General features: G+C 44.7%; 1 protein-coding gene across 2 annotated transcripts; it reads right to left on the bottom strand.

Moving 5' to 3' along the window:
* Positions 1-33: 33 nt before the first annotated feature.
* Positions 34-18325, bottom strand: GPR143 (G protein-coupled receptor 143). Of its 2 annotated transcripts, none has more exons than XM_079972904.1 (9): positions 17938-18325; positions 14522-14631; positions 11947-12041; positions 11393-11485; positions 9817-9926; positions 8904-9012; positions 7866-7983; positions 5206-5446; positions 34-530 (listed from the first exon to the last, which is right to left on the bottom strand). In XM_079972904.1, the coding sequence occupies exons 1-9, from the start codon at positions 18185-18187 to the stop codon at positions 451-453; spliced, it is 1206 nt and encodes a 401-aa protein (XP_079829030.1). In that variant the 5' UTR covers positions 18188-18325; the 3' UTR covers positions 34-450. The 2 variants fall into 2 exon arrangements, with proteins under 2 accessions (XP_079829030.1, XP_079829031.1); XM_079972905.1 differs by lacking the exon at positions 34-530 and adding an exon at positions 2957-3373.
* Between the last annotated feature and the right edge of the window lie 135 nt (positions 18326-18460).

The raw sequence follows: 18460 nt of genomic DNA, 5'->3' as shown, positions 1-18460 counted from the left end.
TCGTTAGAATTAACCAAGGTAAGCAAAGGAAAATTAGTAAAAATAAGAAAGCTTTGTGGTACTTTTTTCAGTATTCATGTTGTGTGTATATATACCATGACATTTGGGACCTTTTACACATCCCAGCAACGTTTAGAGGCAAAAATAAAGGACGGTGGTGGTTTTGTGGATAGGAATGTTTAAACACTTGCTACTGAATCTGAACATGGTTCAGGCTCATGTTCAGAATTAGTTATGTGCTTTTGCAGACTGAGGACTAGAAAGCCGTCAAGTCAGTCAAGGGAAGCATGATCAGGCTTGTGGGGCAGATGCTGGCAGAAGAGTGGTGGCAAATCTGAATTTCAAAGGAGGAAGACTTGCTTGTCACTCCATAATTCCATGCTAGACTTTTTTTTTGGAGGGTGTGTGTGTCAGGGTGTCCTCCAGTTCCTCTTCACAAAGCATTTCCAATTATTCAACATCAGCATCATTACCATCTAATTCATGGGCTCCACTTGAGATATGGATTTCAATTGTGCTAGCATCAGAACCTAGCGAGACAAAAAGAGAGAGAGATCTCTCATTACATTCAGAGAGGGAGAGGGATGGCTGAAGAAACTGGTCTGTCTCTTGCTGACTAAAAAAAAATGAAGGAAACTTACAGCACGAAACTTGCATTTAACCCTACAGAGCAGGAATTTCGCTGTACAAGTGTGTGAAACCACAAAGTATTTTGACTGGAAGTCTATGGAGGCACAGTTACTCTTGCTTTAGTGTGGTCTGCTATGTATTGTATTATAGAAACGGTATTTTCAAGATGATTGTGTTGTTCCATGAGGCATTAGGGAGATGATGGGTAGCTTATCAGGTGTAGGAGTCAGGAAGTCTGGAGAAAGAATTGGTGGTGGCTTGAGCAAAGATGTTAAAACTAGGAAAGACCTCATGACCAGGAATAAAGCTTGTGACATTTCCACAGAAAATACAGAATTTAGTTGAGCTCTTATGCCTGAAAGGCTTCCATTCATTTTTTTTCTTTTAATGCCAAAGCAGCTGCTGCATAGAAGTGTTTGATGTTTTCCCTGGTCACACTGAGAGTTGATGGCTGAACGTATTTGCTGCTCATTGCCATCAACAGTAAGCCCCTATGAAATGTTTAGTAGAAGATATTTTTGTATGAGACTGAGTGCGACAGCAAGCTTAAGGCAAAGGTGAGCAGAGTTTTGCACCATTTTTAAAAATGTATGGGGGGTGTGATATTCTAACTAAAGGCCTCTAAAAATATCTCCCCAATATCTACTTGAAGTCCAATCAAAACTGATGCGGACAAGCCAGAGACTATCAACAAACTACATGTGAGCCTCTTGTGAGGCTTGTTGCCCATGCCCCATAGGAGTGTGTGTCTGTTTTCTCTCTCTTCACTTCTAGCACAATATTTGGTTTATTACTTTTCTAACCCACGCTTCAGCACGTCTCAATCCAGGCACTAATGGACCATAGGGGAAGGGGGGTCTGCTTTCTTTTACAAAGTCCTTTCTTCTGAGCCAGAGAGAAGACCAAGTATGTTCTGTTGCTCGTTATTAATAGCAGATGCTGACATATCAAGTCTTTGTTCTTGCAAAGAGAGGGGCCTGTACTGAATTATAGCACTCTAGCTGTCTCTTTAAGTATCAAAGAAATTTGAACTGGGATATGTATCTGAACTGTGTGTGCCTTAGGAACACAGGCAGCTGCATGCTTGGTAGGGACGTGGGTGAGGGCCTTCCTGGTGGCTGCTCCTGGACTTTGGAACTCCCTAGAGATGTTAGACTGGCTCCCTCCTTGTTCTTTCGTTGGCAGGTGAAGACCACCTTATTCCAATAAGCTTTTGGGAACTGACTTTTGGGAACTGTTTTTAATGAGAGGGCTAGTGCCATGGAGTTCTTACTGTAATTATCTGTATGTTTTGAATAATGTGTGTACACACACACACACACACACACACAATTCTATTGATATTTAGGGTTTTTTTTTTAATGATTCCCTCATTTTTAGCTGTTCTTATGTTATCCCTGTCAGGGGAAAAGGTGGGGTCTAATTAAGTTCAGCTGAAACTCAGTTCTAGCACCTCTCGGGTAGGTGCCATTGCCATGATAAGAGAAGTTCCAGCACCTCTTTCTAGAAAAATAGTACTGATAATATAATTATATTGAGTCCCATCCAGTTCAGTAGACTTAGGACAGATCTCCAATGTTTCAGACAGGAGTCATTTGTAGTCCTGTCTGAGGTAATGAGGGCCTTCTGCTTGCTTTTTCCACAGCCTACTGTTTGTTTACCTGCCATGTTTTTATTAGAATAGTATAATTATTCCCGTTTGCCCTGACCAGAAAAAATCTGAATGCCAGGAATCATGGGGCGTGAACTTTATTTTATTTTTAAGCATTCAGAATTTGATGCTGGAACGTAGTGGCCATGGACTGTGTGTGCTCAAGCCTTCAAGCCCTCTTCCAAGAAGGAATAGGTTTGTGTAACAAAAATTGCTTGTGGCTGACAATTACCATGGAGGCTCTTGCCTCATCAAAGCTGTGTCTCCTTCTGTCCACTGAATTTCAGGCTCATTCCCCGCCTCTCTTGCAGAACCCTTCTATCTAGATCTAGGTAGTGGCCATGTGCAAGATGTATCTGAGGATCCAGTTAAACATGAGTTGAACCCAAGCAAAAACATCTGCCGTGGATTCCTGTAAAGCAGTGAGGTGGCTTTGCTTTAAAACACACCATAGTAGTCCCCATGACTGGCATCCCCAAAACTGCTTCTTTAAACCTACTTCTGAGTAGACATGCATAGGCCTGTATTGGAACAGACGTTGTTTAAATGTTCTCCCACTGTGATAGTACAAGAATTTCCAAACCATTTCTGTTGCCAGAGTTTATTTCAAGCCACATTAATATAGCTCACGTATAACATAGCCCAGGTTAGAAGGTACGTAAGAAGTACCTGTTGGGATTGGGCCAATGGCCCATCTAGTCCAGCATCCAGTGACTACCTAGATGCTTGTGCAAAACTCACCAGCAGCACCCAAGCACAAGAGCACTCTCCCCTTACACAGTTTGCAACAACTGGCATTCAGAAGCATACTGCATCTGGCATGGCCAGTCAGAAATAAGATTAGAAAAACAAGTAGGCGTCATAAGCCTTGTGCTCGTCTTGTCCCCATCCCCAATCCTGTGCACAACTAGCTGACATCACAAAGACCAGCCACCTTTGGCACGTTTCACAGTGGGGTTCATTGGGTTTGTTTGCTTAGTTAAATGCTAAGGGTTTGCATTGCTCAGTTGGATGCTGGATCTCTCGTGTGCCTGGCAGTTTCTGTTCAAGAATTCTTCAGAAATCTTGACCCACAAGGCCAGGCCTTTGGCTCTATAAACAGAAAGGCATGATTATGTTCTAACGTTTACGTGATGGAGTGAGGGAATGGAACGACGTGTTTAAAAAACAAGTGGGTGGTTGTTCTTTTCCTTCATTAAAAAGGATGATGAAATGGCATCTTAAGTGTTTGGATGTTTTATTTTCTAAAATGTTAACAACCTTCCAGAACCAATGCTACATCAGCAGCAAAAGGCTGCTAAGGAGAGACTAGGTAGGGGTACAGCTACAACTCTCACACTGTATCTACAGAATGATTGGCTCTCACCTTGCCCCACCTGATGTCCTCCTGATGTTTGGGACTGTACCTCCCATCATCCCGAACCACTGGCTGGGGCCCATGGAAGTCACAGCTCAAAGTATGCAGAGACACACCACATTGGGAAAGGCTGGTCTATACTCTTGTGTGCAAAAAACCTTGAAGCAGGATGCCTTTTGTAGCCCTGCTAATATTGTACCTTGAAACAAGTGATTGGGAGGGATTCTAGATGGGTTTGAACTATGAGATCTACCACAGGCAAGGTGTCCTTTGCCACACAAACAGGGTTCAGGTAGTGCAGCAGCTGTGTTTGACTTCCACTTTGGGTAAGGACAAAACTTAGGATGTGTGCTTATAGCCATTTATGTATCTACCACCCCCTTCCTTTTAAGGGAGAAAGGCTGAGACAGGCATTTGGGAAGACAGACTTACAATAGCGAGGTCTCAAGGAGTCCAACCTCAGGGGAAAGTTTGAACCAGCCCCTAGGCAAATCAGGCCTGCAAGTCTTGCCTTAAAGCAGCACTGATCCCCATTGCAGCCATCGCAGAGTGTTTTGGGTTTCTTTAGCTCTGCTTAAACAGAGTTGACAGCAGAACAGCCGAAAGAAAGATAGGATTCAAATTGCGCAGAATACGTAGATGGAAGTTGACTGGAAGATCCCCAATACAAATCCGGCTAGAAGAGTAAATTGCATGTGTTTCTGACGTAATATTTTGAATCCGAATATCGGGCGTTCCTTTTCATGCTGCTGTAGCTCTCTTCCCTGAGAAGGTGCTATGCTTTCTGCAAGCCAACTATGTAACAGACATCTTCACAATGGTGCAAAAGCATGTCAAGAAGCACAGAACAGGGTTGAGTACAGTAATATAAAAACGTTTTCCCTTGTTGGGAAAAGAATAAATGCCAAAGTTGGCTCAAGAAAGCAAGCTCTTCTGCATGCTACAAGAGAAAGGCCAAAACTGAGGCTCAAACTACAATGCTGGAGGTATTTCTAATAAAACACAGCAACGTTACAATCTCAGCTAACCAGGAAAGCCACTAGGGTTACAGGGTTCCGTAATATATTTATTAAACAAAATCATGTACCGTAAGATATACAAGTTATAGGAGACAAGAAAACAAAGTATGCCAAAAGAAACTACAATGCTAATAAGTTCTGAACATCACAGGAACCTTCTGACAGCGGTATTCTTGTGCACTGTTTGTCAAAAAGTTGACTTCTCTCAATTTTTTTTACTCCCACATTGCTTTTCTCTCTAGCAAGGGTGTCTTGATGAGTGGAAAGATAGTACAAGAAAAAAAGTGAGGTACTGGTGAGCAAGGGGAAGGATGAACTCTCATTCACAATCGCACATGCTCCAGATCACACATGTACACCTCTTAATTCCACTTTGTGTTGGCTGGCAGCTGAATAGGTGAATCAACAGTGTTGAAATATGATCTATGCAACATGCATGCCCTCCAACAAGAGGAGTGCAAGGGTGAAGCAGCCCTGAGGTGGTACAAGTTACCAGCCCTGGTAGACAGGAGAGTTCCTAGGTGGCCTCTCATCACTGCCAAGGTTACCTTCAGACAGCATGCTTAAGGTTTCATCCGCCTGGTGGTTTGGCTCCGCTGTCGTTTTCTTTGAGTCGGGGAAATTCACAGAGTTTCCACTTGGCAAGCCGTAAGCATTTTCAGCAGCTGTTGATGTGGACATCGATTCCCATGGTATTTCGCTTTTTCTCCAGCGCAGATCCAACTTCCAGCCCGTCCATCCGTAGAAAGCCAGTGTAAAAAGGAAGCCTTGCATTGGATTCAGTACTCCCTAAAGGACCAAAAAGCAGGGCGAGAATCAACATGGCTATGGGTAATGAAGAACCATGGTCCTTTTAAAAGAATTCATTCAGTTTTAATTATATACACATCACATTTCAGTATAAGAACCTCCCAAGGCAGCATACAGTGGTACTTGGTTCTCAAACGCCTTGGTACTTGAACAACTTGGAGCCCAAACACTGCAAATCCAGAAGTAAGTGTTACGGTTTGTGAAAAATTTTCAGAAGCTGAACGTGCTCCATTTTGAGTGTTACACTTCTGACGCCACACTTCCATTTTGAGTGTTATTTTGAGGTCTGTCTGTTTTTGCTGTTTATTTTGCATTTTAGTTTTTGCAGCTTTTTTGTTTTGTTTTTGTGACTGTGTGGAACCCAGTTCAGCTACTGATTGATTGTGTGACTGCAGTACATTGTTTATTGCTTTCATTTTATGGATCAGTGGTCTTGTTAGATAGTAAAATTCATGTTAAATTGCTGTTTTAGGGGTTGTTTTTAAAAGTCTGGAATGGATTAATCCATGCGCGCCTTGGTTTTGGAATGCTTTGGTTTTGGAACAGACTTCCAGAACGGATTAAGTTTGAGAGAGGAGTTTGGCAAAACTCCTGGGGAAATTAATGATAACTCTTGTCCCCTTCACTTACTACGGAAATAAAAGTATAATTTCTCTGAGCAATCCTCAGGTGTGCAGCACAGCCACCTTCAGCCTTTGCTTTGGGAAGGGGGGTTCTCCCAACTCCTGCCTAAACGAAGAAGATGGAACAAGAATAATACCTAAAGACTCTTCCAGCCCTGTTTGAACATTTCCCTCTTGCATGTGGGGGAGATGGGGGAGCTAGACTAACTGACCCATCCATGCGCTGAGGGGATCAGACATCTGCTCTGCATATAGGTACCTGATAATAGAAGCATTTTCAAATGGAGATGGGCTAGGATGAGGAGTGGAGATGAAGGAGGCTCTCCCACAGCAGAAGTTCCAATGGAGACAATGTGACTGGGACGAGCCTGCGTGTCTCACCAGCGTACCTGAGAGCGAGTCGGGACATACAAAAGTGCTCCTTCGCTGAAGTTGGCATTATTGCACATTGGAAACAAAAGGTATGTACAGTGGTACCTCAGAAGTTGAACGGAATGCGTTCCAGAAGTCCGTTTGACTTCCAAAACGTTCAGAAACCAAGGCGCAGCTTCTGATTGGCTGCAGGAAGCTCCAGGTCAGACATTCGGGTTCCAAAGAGCATTCGAAAACCAGAACAATCACTTCCGGTTTTCGGGAGCCAAAACATTTGAGTCCCAAGGCATTTGAAAACCAAGATACGACTGTATTAAGAATTGTTTTGAAGGAGCATTCAAGGTTGCTCCCTTCAGCGTTTTATACATTTGTTGGTGTGAGGAAGTATTAGTTACTGGTTAGCAGGAAGGCAAAACTAAAAAAAAAGCAACCCTGGCTGTGAAGCTATGTATACACACTTGCCTGGAAGTAAAGCCCACTGACCTCGGTAGGACTGATTTCAGATGTAAACATAATTATGATGGAACGACACTGTAGCTCAGTGCTAGAGCACCTGTTTTCCATGCAGAAAGTCCTAAGTTCAATCTTGTATCTCCAGCATTCCCCTGCCTGAAACCCTGGAGTCTGCACGTTTGCTTATTTATTATTATTACTACTGCTACACATGTGGGCAAAGAGACACACAACCCTCCCTAGGACAAAAATAGAGTGGTCATGAGATTTCCAGCAAAGTCACACTGCTGTGTGTGGGGAAGAGAGAGGAAGAGAAAGGTAGAAAGAAGGAAGTTAAACATGAGATACTGGGCAGAAAAATTAAAAAAGGGGGAGAAGGCAGACAAAAGAGTGTAATTTCACAGCCATACAAGGAAATGAATGACATAAAGGGCTCTAAAGAGCAAAGAAAGTAATGGAAGCTCTGCTATGTTGAGGGAAGAGGGAGACAGTGGAAGGACGAACAGGAAGCCAATGATGAAAAGTAACACTAGGCAAGAGACGGACAAGGATCGCTCCAGGTGAGGAGAGAGAGATGCTGAGACTTCAGGAGAAAGTGACAGGGCTGATTAGAAACCAACTCTGCCATGACTCAGTAACCTGGTATTGATCATTATCAACAAGCCTGTATGGATAAAAAAAAAGTACACAAGCAAATTAAAACGTTCTCCTGACAGTTAATTACTACCTGTATTGTAGGCACCTGCAGCCAAAAGAAAAGAAAAATAAAGTGGTTGGCACTTCCGTCTATCCAGTGGACTTCCAAATTCATCACTTCCTGCACTGTCCTCAGCAGGATAATTCTGTCCCTGCCCCACCCTGCAGGTCTCTGGGGACTCCTTTCCTGTTGGATAGCAACCTTGCAGTGACACTCGTTTAGGAAGCCCCAAAAAGCATTGCTAAGCCCTTACCATTATGATCCAGGTGATCAGTGCTGCATTCCGGACGTGTTTCAAGGGGCTTCCGTTGATATCTGGCTGCATTTCCAGGTAGAACAGGAGGCCCTCATTGATGATATTTGATGACCAGCTGATAACAGGCACCAAGAGAAGAAGGCAGAGATATAGATCACTTGATGGATGTCCTTTGTTTTCAAAGCATAGCTGTACTCATTTGCAGAAAGAGCTTGGAGAGTTCCCTTTGAATGCTAATTTTCAAAGCCGGTGGCATAAAAGAAGAATAATGCATGTACAAAATCTCCCTGCCTTGGAATCCCTTTCTGCAGCCTGAGGCAGAGAAACCAATCTAAAATGAAATTTTAACATGCCACTCTCCTGTAGGCTTGTCAGTTGCGGAATTTAATTTTGGTCATTTGGATTCGTACCATAGTATACTGGGCTGTGGTGTAGAGGGAGGAGCAGGGGAGAGAACCCTCATTGCTGTAGGCACCATAAAGAGGAAAATTATAAGTAGCAGTTAGCAGCAGCAACATATAAAGGGCAGGGATGGAAAACCTTCATCCTGAGGGTAACATTCTCTTCTTGGCAACCTTCGGCAACAGGTGGGCACAGCCATAGGTAAGAGTCGGCACAGCAACAAACAGAAATGTAACCTTCTCATTTGATTAGTTTCTAAATTTCACCCTGCCACACAACCTCTGCCCTGCATCCAGGCAAGGAAAGAGGCATTTTCAGAGTTCAGTCAGACATGCCATCCAGGCAAAAGCACTCAGGCTGTGAAGCAGAGGCAGTGGAGAAGGAGGGTAGCTTGGGAAGAATTCAAAGGGTCAGGCAGAGAGGTCTGGAGGGATACATTTGCCTCCTGAGCCTGAGGTTCCCCACCCCTGTATAAAAGGGAGCACGTGCGCACACACCTGGGTCAAAATTTCAGATAAACGAAACTGACTTTTTAAAATGTGGAGCTGATGCAACATCAGCCTATGCATTTGCCCACACAATGTCGTTAAAAGAAACTATTCCATTAAGCGGGAGGGCGGAAATGTGTCTTACCAAATAATGACCACCAGCATGATTTTGAAAAAGCGAACTTTGATCTCTGTCCCCAGGCGCCTTTCATTCTCTGTATAGATCCCTTGTCGTCCCTTCAGTAAGGATGCAACTGGAAAGGAGAAATAAAATGCATCGGACACACCGTGAGATAAAGCCCAGCGATTTTAAGGTCAGCAGTGAAGATCAATGGCACATCCCACTAGGCTGTTTCTCTTGCCCAAGCCCCATTAAAATGCTACTGGTTTCAAAAGGGCTTACACAGGATAGTTGGGCCCAAACTTTAACGTCACTAATGTAATCTGTTCCTAAGATTGGCACTATGCAACAGCAGCAGTAATAGCCAAGCAGAAGTATGTGGCCGGTCTGTTAAAAAAAAACCTCATGGCCCCCCAGATGTTGTTGGAACCAAAGCCCAGCAGAAGCCAGCATGGCCAATCGTCAGGGATGATGAAAGTTGCAGTCCAACCACATCTGGAGAGTACCAGGTTCCCTCTAAGGAAGATAAAATAATGGGCAGCATTGGAGTCCTGTGAGCTGAAGCCCTGGGCACGGACTTCTACTTCTGCCCTTCTCTGCATACCCCTGAAGTTGGCTCAGTTTGGGGGGTTGGGAGATCCTTTGGAAGAGCACATAGAAGGAGGGGGGTCACTCTATCTGGCATTCCAAAATGCTTGCCCTGGAAGAATGATCTTAGCATGATGCTGAATCCTTCCCGAAGTTTTCTGAAAGTTTCTGGGTACAGAGGTGTATTCTATTCAGGAAGCCACCTTTTGATTCATAGAAGTTCTCAATTCTCTCCTTCTGATTACCTGCGTCCCTTGATTAAAAAAGGAACCCTGATCCGTTAAGACACGTTCCTAATACTTGTTTTTCATTCACACGTGCAAATTCCGATTGACATCTGGAATCTTACCAGCGGTGACTGTCCTGCTGAAAAGGACTGGGTTCGCCACCAGAACAAGCACCAATGGAACGTAGGTCGTGACGTAATGTGGAATCGCATGCTCCAGACCATTTTCGCAACTGAAGGGGTGGGGGGGGGAAAATGGGCAGTGAACAGATTTTATTTCTCATTCCCTTCCTCCAAGATTAGAGCTACCTCATATACATGTAGCAGTCCTCACTCAAGATTCCCAATGGGCTTCCTGCCTAGCCAGAAACACAGGGGAATAATTGTGATGTGAGCATCCACATGTATATATATGTCTGTCCCATGTTCGGACAATATGATAGCTTTTACTACTTCCACATGTATATATAAGTCTGTCCCATGTTCGGACAATATGATAGCTTTTACTACTTCCACATGTATATATAAGTCTGTCCCATGTTCAGACAATATGATAGCTTTTACTACTTCCACTTTCACATTACAGCACAAAACCCCCCCACTGTACCATATTCTTCCATCTATAAGATGCCTCCTATTTGGGGGGTCTCAAAATTTAGGGGGGAATGCCGAAAATTGCTCACCCGCCAGAACACAGCACACAACTGCTCGCATTGCTTACAATCTCGGGCTCGCACTTCGTTCCGAGGGGTGAGCAATTTTTGGCATCTCCTCCTCCCCCAAACAATCAAGCAACCAGTCGCCACTTAAAAACTCAGGCTTGTACTTCGTTCCAGCAGGTGAGTGATTTTCGGCATTGGCCGCTTGATTGTTGTGGGGGGGAATCCCGAAAATCGCTCACCCGCCGGAACACAGCACACAACCACTCGCATCGCAGCTGCCTGATTGCCGCCATTAGCCCTCCTGCTTGCCGCTGTAGCAGTCAATAGACAGCTGCCCTTGTTGCAGTGAGCGGGAGCGTGATTGGTGGCTGCTGGCGGTGATCGGGGAGCTGATAGGTGGTTTCTGCGACACGAGCGCTTGTGTGCTGCATTATGGTGGGTGAGCGATTTTCGGCATCTCCCCAAACAATCAAGCGGCTAATTGCCGCTTACAATCTCAGGCTCGCGCCAAAAAACAATTTGCACGTCCCCGCTCAGCACTACCTGAGCCTAAATTTTGAACCTCGCTTTGGGGTAAAAAAAGCTTGTCTTATACATGGAAAAATACGGTATTTACCTCAGAACATCTGGTTTGGACCCTCAAGGTTTTAATTTAGCCAGCTCCAATATTAAAGCAAAGGTTTTATTCGATTATTCTTCACATGCATTGCAAAGACAGTGTAGGCAGAGTCCCTAAGAAATCTCCCATCCATATGACCAGAACCAGGCCTGTTTGGCTTCTGAAAGGTGTCTGCGCCACATGCCTTCCAGATGCAACTTGGTCCACGTTACTGAGCTCATCTCCCCAGATGCACGTGGACTTCACACCAACTGAGAGCCGTGGTGGCAAGCTGGCTTTCAGCTGGTGGACTCCTTAATAAGCCTAGGCCTAAGCAACTGCCTGAACCTGACAAACCTACGCCATCTGCCATGTCCAACTGAATTTATTAAAACTCTGTGTGAATGATAGAAGTAAAGCTAAACAACTTAAAGGTTACCTAGAAACTGAAGGGTAGTATAACATCGCAATTCCCTCCACGCACAGCAGGATCGCCAGGCCCCACGTCATCATGTGATACAACACAATTGTACTATAAATACATGGAAAGCCAAAGGTTTGGACGTCAGAAATTGCTTCAGCGTTACACACATCATGTGTTCCTCCCTTTTAACGGTGAAGTCAACGGTTTGGGAAACAAGTTAGTTATGAGGTTTGGTAAGGAGTTTGACTCAAATCTTGCAGCTCAGCTCTTGGAATGCTGTGTGCGTGTGTGTATTAACTACAAACAACTGACGTTTGGGAAACTTCAATGAAGAAATCAACACACTGCAGGAAAACTGAGGAGAGCAAAAGTCAATTGAGTTGCTAGCAAAGAATATTCAAAGGTAGTCATGACTCATGAGGTAAACCCAGGCTAGTGTTAGGCAAGCTTTCATCCAAAAAAAGTAGCAATGGCAGATCAGATCTGGATGCATATTGAGGCATGAACAAAAACATAACGCTGAAAATATTGCCCTATTTTTAAGGTGTGGTTTTATTTAATGTTATTACCTCATCCCTGCCGATCTTCTAACAACCAAGTAGGAATCTACAGCATAGCAAAACAGCCACCAAAAGCCAGCACTGTACAAGAGTTGGATCCACATCTGTGGGGGGAAAGGGAAAAAAGAGGAGGGATTTGTATTTCATAGCTGCAGAGAGTAACAGACAACTTAACGGGACATTTAAACTTGAAAAGTTACATCCAAATATGTGGACGTCAAAGTCATTGAGTGCCAGTATTAGCCCTAGGCTCGGTTCTTGTGTGTACGATTTGATCAGTTGGCTCCCGCAAATGTTACCCATGTAAAACGTAATTTGACTTCAGACTCTCCCTCCCCTAGGAATGGACATCTGATAACATAAAAGGCTTGTCAAATGCTGCAAGTAAAGCAAGGCTTTCTGAGGTTGGTTCTCACCATTCCCGCTATACTGCCCGCTCGTGATAAACCTACCAGTGTCACATGGAGAGCAAACCAATGTGTGTGGGGTAGAAATGAAATCAACACATAAATGCATGCAATGGAGAAACTAGCCACAACTTCAGAAATGGCTGCTGTCTATCTGCACAGTCAAATTCAGAGTACTGGGCTCCCACTCTCACAGCAAAAGTGTGGGTCACCCAGAGAAAGGTATCGATCCAATGGGTGGATGGGAAACCCGTGGCCCTCCGGATCTTCCAGAACCACAACTCCCATCATCCCAGACCATTAGCAATACTGGCCAGGGTTGATGGGTATTGGAGTCCAATGACATCCAGAGGGCTACAGGTTCCCCATCTTTGCCTTAGCTTAAAGACAAGAGTGGCCCTGATATAAAAATGCATCAACTGGAACAGGCAGGCATCAACTTCCATACTTGGTTCTCATCCAGCTAGGAATATGCATGAGGAACCCGCCTATCTAAAGTACGACATTTTGTATGGAATAAAATATTATTACATGAATCACTTTGATAAGAAATGGCTATTTCTTGCTGCACCAAAAAGGGGAGAAAAAAGCTGTGAGAAAAGGATTATCCGCATTGTAAACCCTGCTGCATATATTCCTCGTGAAAGGCCGATGGAAACATGGAATGTGCAGGTTTCAATCAAGCTAATTCCATGGCATTTATTTGTAGATAATTCACATTTTTTCCCACAACTAGACCTTAGATAAGTGATCTTTCATGTCTGTGTTTACAAGTTCTAACATTCTTCCTTGCAAGAGCTGGAATTCTGCTGCATTCTTTCCCCTTTAAATTGGTCCAGCAACCATTATTATTCCACCTTTACTTTCTCTGCAGCTCCTGGAGTTCTGGGTGTTTAGGCTCCATTGAGCTTTCAGTTATTTGTCTCCTCTCTTAATTAGTCATTATCCCCAGTGGCAATTGCTGAGTTTACCTGCAGAAAAGCCACAGTTAAAAATCATGCTTCTTGCAAACTCAGAGGTTTCCCCCTGCTCAGCCCTGATTCCAAAAAGATCTATTTCACCTTTTTTAAAAAAATGCTGGTTACTCAAAGCAAAGACTGCTTACTAGTTGAAGAAACTATGCAACACAATCCTATGCATGTTTATTTAGATGATTCACTGTGCTCAAGGTGGCTTACTCTTGGGTAAATGTGCACAGGACTGCAATTGATGGATTGCTTTTTCAACAATATTAAAATCATTATTTTGGAAAAAAAAAATCTCAAAATTTATTATGAGAAGGAAGACTATATTTTATCAATTCCCCGCTTTTTATGCCCTATACTGAGAGCACATCAGAACTAAACTGGCAATGTGGGTTGGGCAGAAGATGCAAGGGGGTATTTTTAAAAATTTCCCTCCCATTGAAGAGGGAAATTTATTGCACCAGGTCCATCTGGAGCTGGTGTAAATTTGAGTCTTTGATGGCAGCACAAGTCAAACAGCATTAAGTGTGCTCCTTCCCTGCACCAGCTACCTTCTTCCCACAATTCCACACCATTTTAGTCATTCCACTAGCGTATCTTCACTGGCAGCTCGGCTGGCCTTTCTAGGAGGTTTCCCACAGTGGGTGCGTCACGGTGGCAGTGCAGTATCTCAACTGCCAACCACAAAGAACAAATGCACCCCAGCTCATGTATTTGATTTCCCCCCTCAGGTGACTCAACCATTTTGAAAAGGTATGGAGAAATGCTCAAGAACTTCAGGCGAGAGGTATCACTTTTGAGGCTTTCCATTTTGTAAGTTCGCTGCAACTGATCCCAGTTTGCCAAAAGACTAAAAAGTTATTGCAGCAGTTGGGAGTGCCTTCCGTGGAGCCAGTTCAGAGTCGCTTGTTTGTTATTAAAAACACTTCATCTAGGCTCTTGAGGCCTTGCTAGCGCTCTTCCCTAACACAGTTAATAGCACAGATCCACAGACTGTTGGATTAGATAAGAGATCCCTGTGTGTGAATTCCTACTCGGCCATGGCGTCCACTGGCCAATTTTGAGCCAGTCGCTTGCTTTTGGCCTAACTCACCTTGCAGGATTCTGCGATAAGCCCAGCACAGGCTGCCCTGACCTCCACAAATGAAAGCCAGAATGCAAATGTGATAAACAAACTAGTTTGCGTGGACCGTGGCCACATCTGTTACCTACCGCACTTCCTACACAGAAGGCAGCAGGCCAAACATCCGTCCCATTCACCACAGATATGTTTGCTACGAAGTCTGGGAACCCTAACCAGACAGTTGATCTGAAGATGACACCTAAGGAGGAGGAGGGAAAATCCATGTTAATGTGCTATGACTCTAGCAAGTTCTATGTTCACCATGTTTATGCAAATAAACTCAGCCTGGGAGGCTGGACTAGATAAGGTATTGGCTTGATCCAGCACGGCTCTTCTTCTTAATAATTATTATAAGGGGGGACCAGGACTTACATTCTCTTTGTATGGTGATATAATAACAACTTTGTATGGTGATATAATAAATATACCAGTTCACAGGATAAGTGAAGGGATTGTTGCAATGGGTGCTGTCATGCTATGTGATCCTGCATGCTCCATCCATAGAAGGAGTCAAAGGTAAGGGCATGAAGTTCCCAGAGTTATTGAATCACATGCTTGCCTTCCCAGTCTTCAAACTGCCGTCATGTGAGTGACCAGTGATCAGAATTACGGATTTCATTCATGAATTGAGACAATTCAGGGATTAAAAGCTCAGCTGTTTCAACCAAATCCTACTACGGTATGCCTGAGGTGCTGAAGTTGCTGTGGTCTAGCTTTTTTGCCTTTGTGCTTTCTTATCTAGTTCCGCCTTGCTGCCTGCTCTCGAATTATTATCATGCTACTTATGCGTTAAAGAAGATGGGAGCAGAAAGGAGGAGAGTGTCATTTTCTAGCAGAACGTACGCTGTAGCCAAACTTTTGCATTACAGTATACACAGTATACAGGATGCACAGTATTTACAAATACAAGTCCAAACATTACGGGTGGTGGTGGATTAGGAAAATGGGGCACAGCCTGTGTGAACTGGGCATTAGTCTCTTCATCTGCATTTTTGCTATACAGAGCAATCTTAAGCACATTTGCTCAGAAGTAGGTCTCATCAAGTTCAACGGTATTTGCTCCTTGGTAGGATTGTAGCCTTAGCAGTCATCAAACAGGATTCAGCTCCAAAGACAGCTCCAAATGAATTATTTTGAGATTTTTAATTTGTAGGGCAGGGAAAAGGCAAAAATGGTACATAGACAATGTGTAAGCATGCAAGTTTCTTTTCTTTCTTTTTAAAAGTTAAACCACTCTCATCACTTATTAAGTTAAAAAGCACCAATTGAAAGCACTTGTCAGATATTTCATGTCGAGGCCTAAGCTCTTCCTCCATCACAAACTCAAATCTGGTTGTGATTTTTTAAAAAAGGATCTTGACTTTTAAAATGGAATTCGGCATTTAGGGAATTCCAAGATGCAGGATAGAGACATGTTCTGGGCGGTCTAAAGTCCTCAAGGGATCCCACTCTGACATTTGGCAGATCTCTCCTCCCCTAGGGTTCCCTTCTTGCTATCCTAAGAGGGGGAATGAGGGGCAGCCCTGCTCAGTGCTCTGAGCCGTTGGAAAAACACCCCGGCGCCCGCAACCATTCTTATCCCCAATATGAAAATGTATCAACCCCGTATGCAAGTTTCTTTGCACTGAGTGCTGTCGATCTATAAGAGAGAAACTGGGTTCACACAAAGTGCAAAACTGAATTTGAAAACTATGGAACCAGAAATCAGAATGGGGAAACTACTATTTGAAATGGATTTTCAATTCTGATTTGGTGGGTAAGTGCAAGCCACAGCTTGCCAATTTCAATGTAATGGCAAAGCAAGCCACAATCTGATGTTATTGTCTGAACTAAACCATTAACCTCTTTCTATTCTATCAGTGCAGTTCATTACTTTTGGAGAAATCAGGTACATTACTGCAACTGCCCAGAAGGCTCAGTACATGAAGCAGAGGTCAACTGGGGTTCGCCACTGAATGTAATCTCAACAGGGAGCTATACCCTCTCACAACTTTCTACTGAGCTAACCTGTCCTATACAGTTTCATTGTTTTTCACTCATGCTTAGCTGCTTTGGAAGCTTTTTTTTCCGCTGAAAATGTAGCATCATGTGTATTTCATAGAATCACAGAATTGTATACTTGGAAGGAACTCCAAGGGTCGTCTAGTCCAGCCCCCTGCAATGGAGGAATCTCAGCTAAAGCATCCATGACAGATGGCCATCCAACCTCTGCTTAGAAACCTCCAAGGAAGGAGAGTCCACCACCCAACCTCTTGTGGGAGTCTGTTCCACTGTCCAACAGCTTTTACTGTCAGAAAGTTCCTGATGTTTAGTTGGAATCTCCTTTCTTGTCGCTTGAATTCATTGGTTTGAGTCCTAGTTTGCTGCATTTATGACATTTAAAGCCATCTTAGTGTACATCTAAAAATATGTAAAGTATATTTTCAAATACACGCCCTATTTCTTCCATTAAGACATTGCTTTGCAATTAATGAATGACTGTTAACACCCCACTATTCCCCCCCCCTATAAGTTAACATCAGTTGCATTAATTCTCTCCCTGGTGTTATATCTTCTTGTATAATATCAGAACAAACACTATTTTTTTACTTGGAGGTGGAGGGATGGACAACCGAGAGTAGGGCTTTAAAATTCCATCTGTACAAACAGACTTGGTGGCCACTAAACTACAAATTAACGTCAGTCCAGTCATATAGCTCAGTGATGGAGGGGCGGTTTTAGTTTTTGATCCTGGCATGAGATGGTAGAGGGGATTTAACCTCTTGCTAACGTGCGCAGGCTGGATCTGTATCATGCCCCCGGCCCCCACTGCTTCACCTGCAATTTACACTGGGGAAAAAGTCCCTTGCCTTTCAATTGTCCATTTGGAAAAATAAAAGTAGACAGGGTATCATAAGAATCCTACAACCAGGTACATTCTTGGACACTTGTGCAAGTGGCCAGAAGGCTGACCACATGAGGCAGAGGTCAATTTAGGTTTGCCACTGAATGTAGTCTCAACAGGGAGCTATAGTTGGAAGGGACAACGCAGGAAATCTAGTCCAAACCCCCTGCAACACAGGAAACTTTTGCTCAACATGGGGCTCAAACCCACAACCCTGAGATTTAAGTTAGCTCAGTCTGTTTGTCTCTTTTGTCTCAGGTTTGCGAGCTCCACGCACGTCATGCAAAAGATTACTGCACTGCAGGGGGTGGGACTAGATGACCCTCGACCCAACTCCGCATCTATGAAATAGGATTTGAAGGGAACAGAAGTCACGTAATTGGGGAAGGAACCTGATGATCATCTAGTCCAATGCAGGAATATGCTGCTGTCCCATACGGGGATGGAGACGGAATCTGAACCACCCCTCCAAGTCTGTAACCCTATTGATGCCCCAAGCGACAGGTTGCCAATGCAAACGTCGGCCGTCGCCCTTTCTCTCTCCCCCCTCCCCCCCAAAAAAAACCCCACCACGCGGCGAAGAGGTCTCCTTGCAAAGCAAGCAGCGCGTAGCCTCCTTACCTAAAGCGCCCAGCATGTCGCAGGCGGAGATGAGGAGCAGGATGGTGGAGGACGAGGACGCCGCCGCCTTGGGCACCTTCCTGGCGCCTTGGCCCCTCTTGGGCAGCAGCTGCAGGGCGCTGAGCGCCAGGCCGGCCGAGGCGCTGCCCAAGCAAACCCCGCAGAAGACCTGCGGCTGGAAAGCGAGCAGCAGCTGCGAGGCCGCGTCCCGGTTGGGGCAGCAGAAGGTCTCCAGCCTCGGAGAGGCCATGAGGAGCAGCGGGCCCGACGGCAGCCAAGCCCCCAAAGCAGTCTCCTCTCGCCGCTTCAGGAGGCTTTTTGCTTCATGCTTCTCCCGCCGAGCTGAAGGCAGAGAGTCACGGGGTGGCTGGGTCAGGCGGCGGCGGCGGCGGCGGCGCTGGCGCTGCTGCGAGGACTAAATCCCCTGCAGCGGCCAGGCCCAGCCTGGCGGGGCGGAGATCAGAGCAGCCGCGCGAGCGGGCCTTAATCCGAAGCGGGGCTCTTTCGCGCCGAGGCGTCGGTA

This window comes from Podarcis cretensis, assembly GCF_951804945.1.
Source record: "Podarcis cretensis genome assembly, chromosome: 4".
Classification (NCBI taxonomy): domain Eukaryota; kingdom Metazoa; phylum Chordata; class Lepidosauria; order Squamata; family Lacertidae; genus Podarcis; species Podarcis cretensis.
The sequence above is the reverse complement of the archived record's forward strand: the minus strand, read 5'-3'. Positions and strand labels throughout refer to the sequence as shown.

What these genes read in the sequence shown, in the direction of transcription:
- GPR143 (XM_079972904.1), bottom strand. Translation starts at nt 18,187, where the DNA reads ATGGCCTCTCCGAGGCTGGAGACCTTCTGCTGCCCCAACCGGGACGCG. An exon ending in AGAAGATCGGCAGGGATGAG is followed by an intron (nt 11,486 to 11,946) that starts GTAATAACATTA and finishes ATGTATTTATAG; the next exon opens with TACAATTGTGTTGTATCACA. An exon ending in ATGCTGGTGGTCATTATTTG is followed by an intron (nt 7,984 to 8,903) that starts GTAAGACACATT and finishes GCCTGTTATCAG; the next exon opens with CTGGTCATCAAATATCATCA.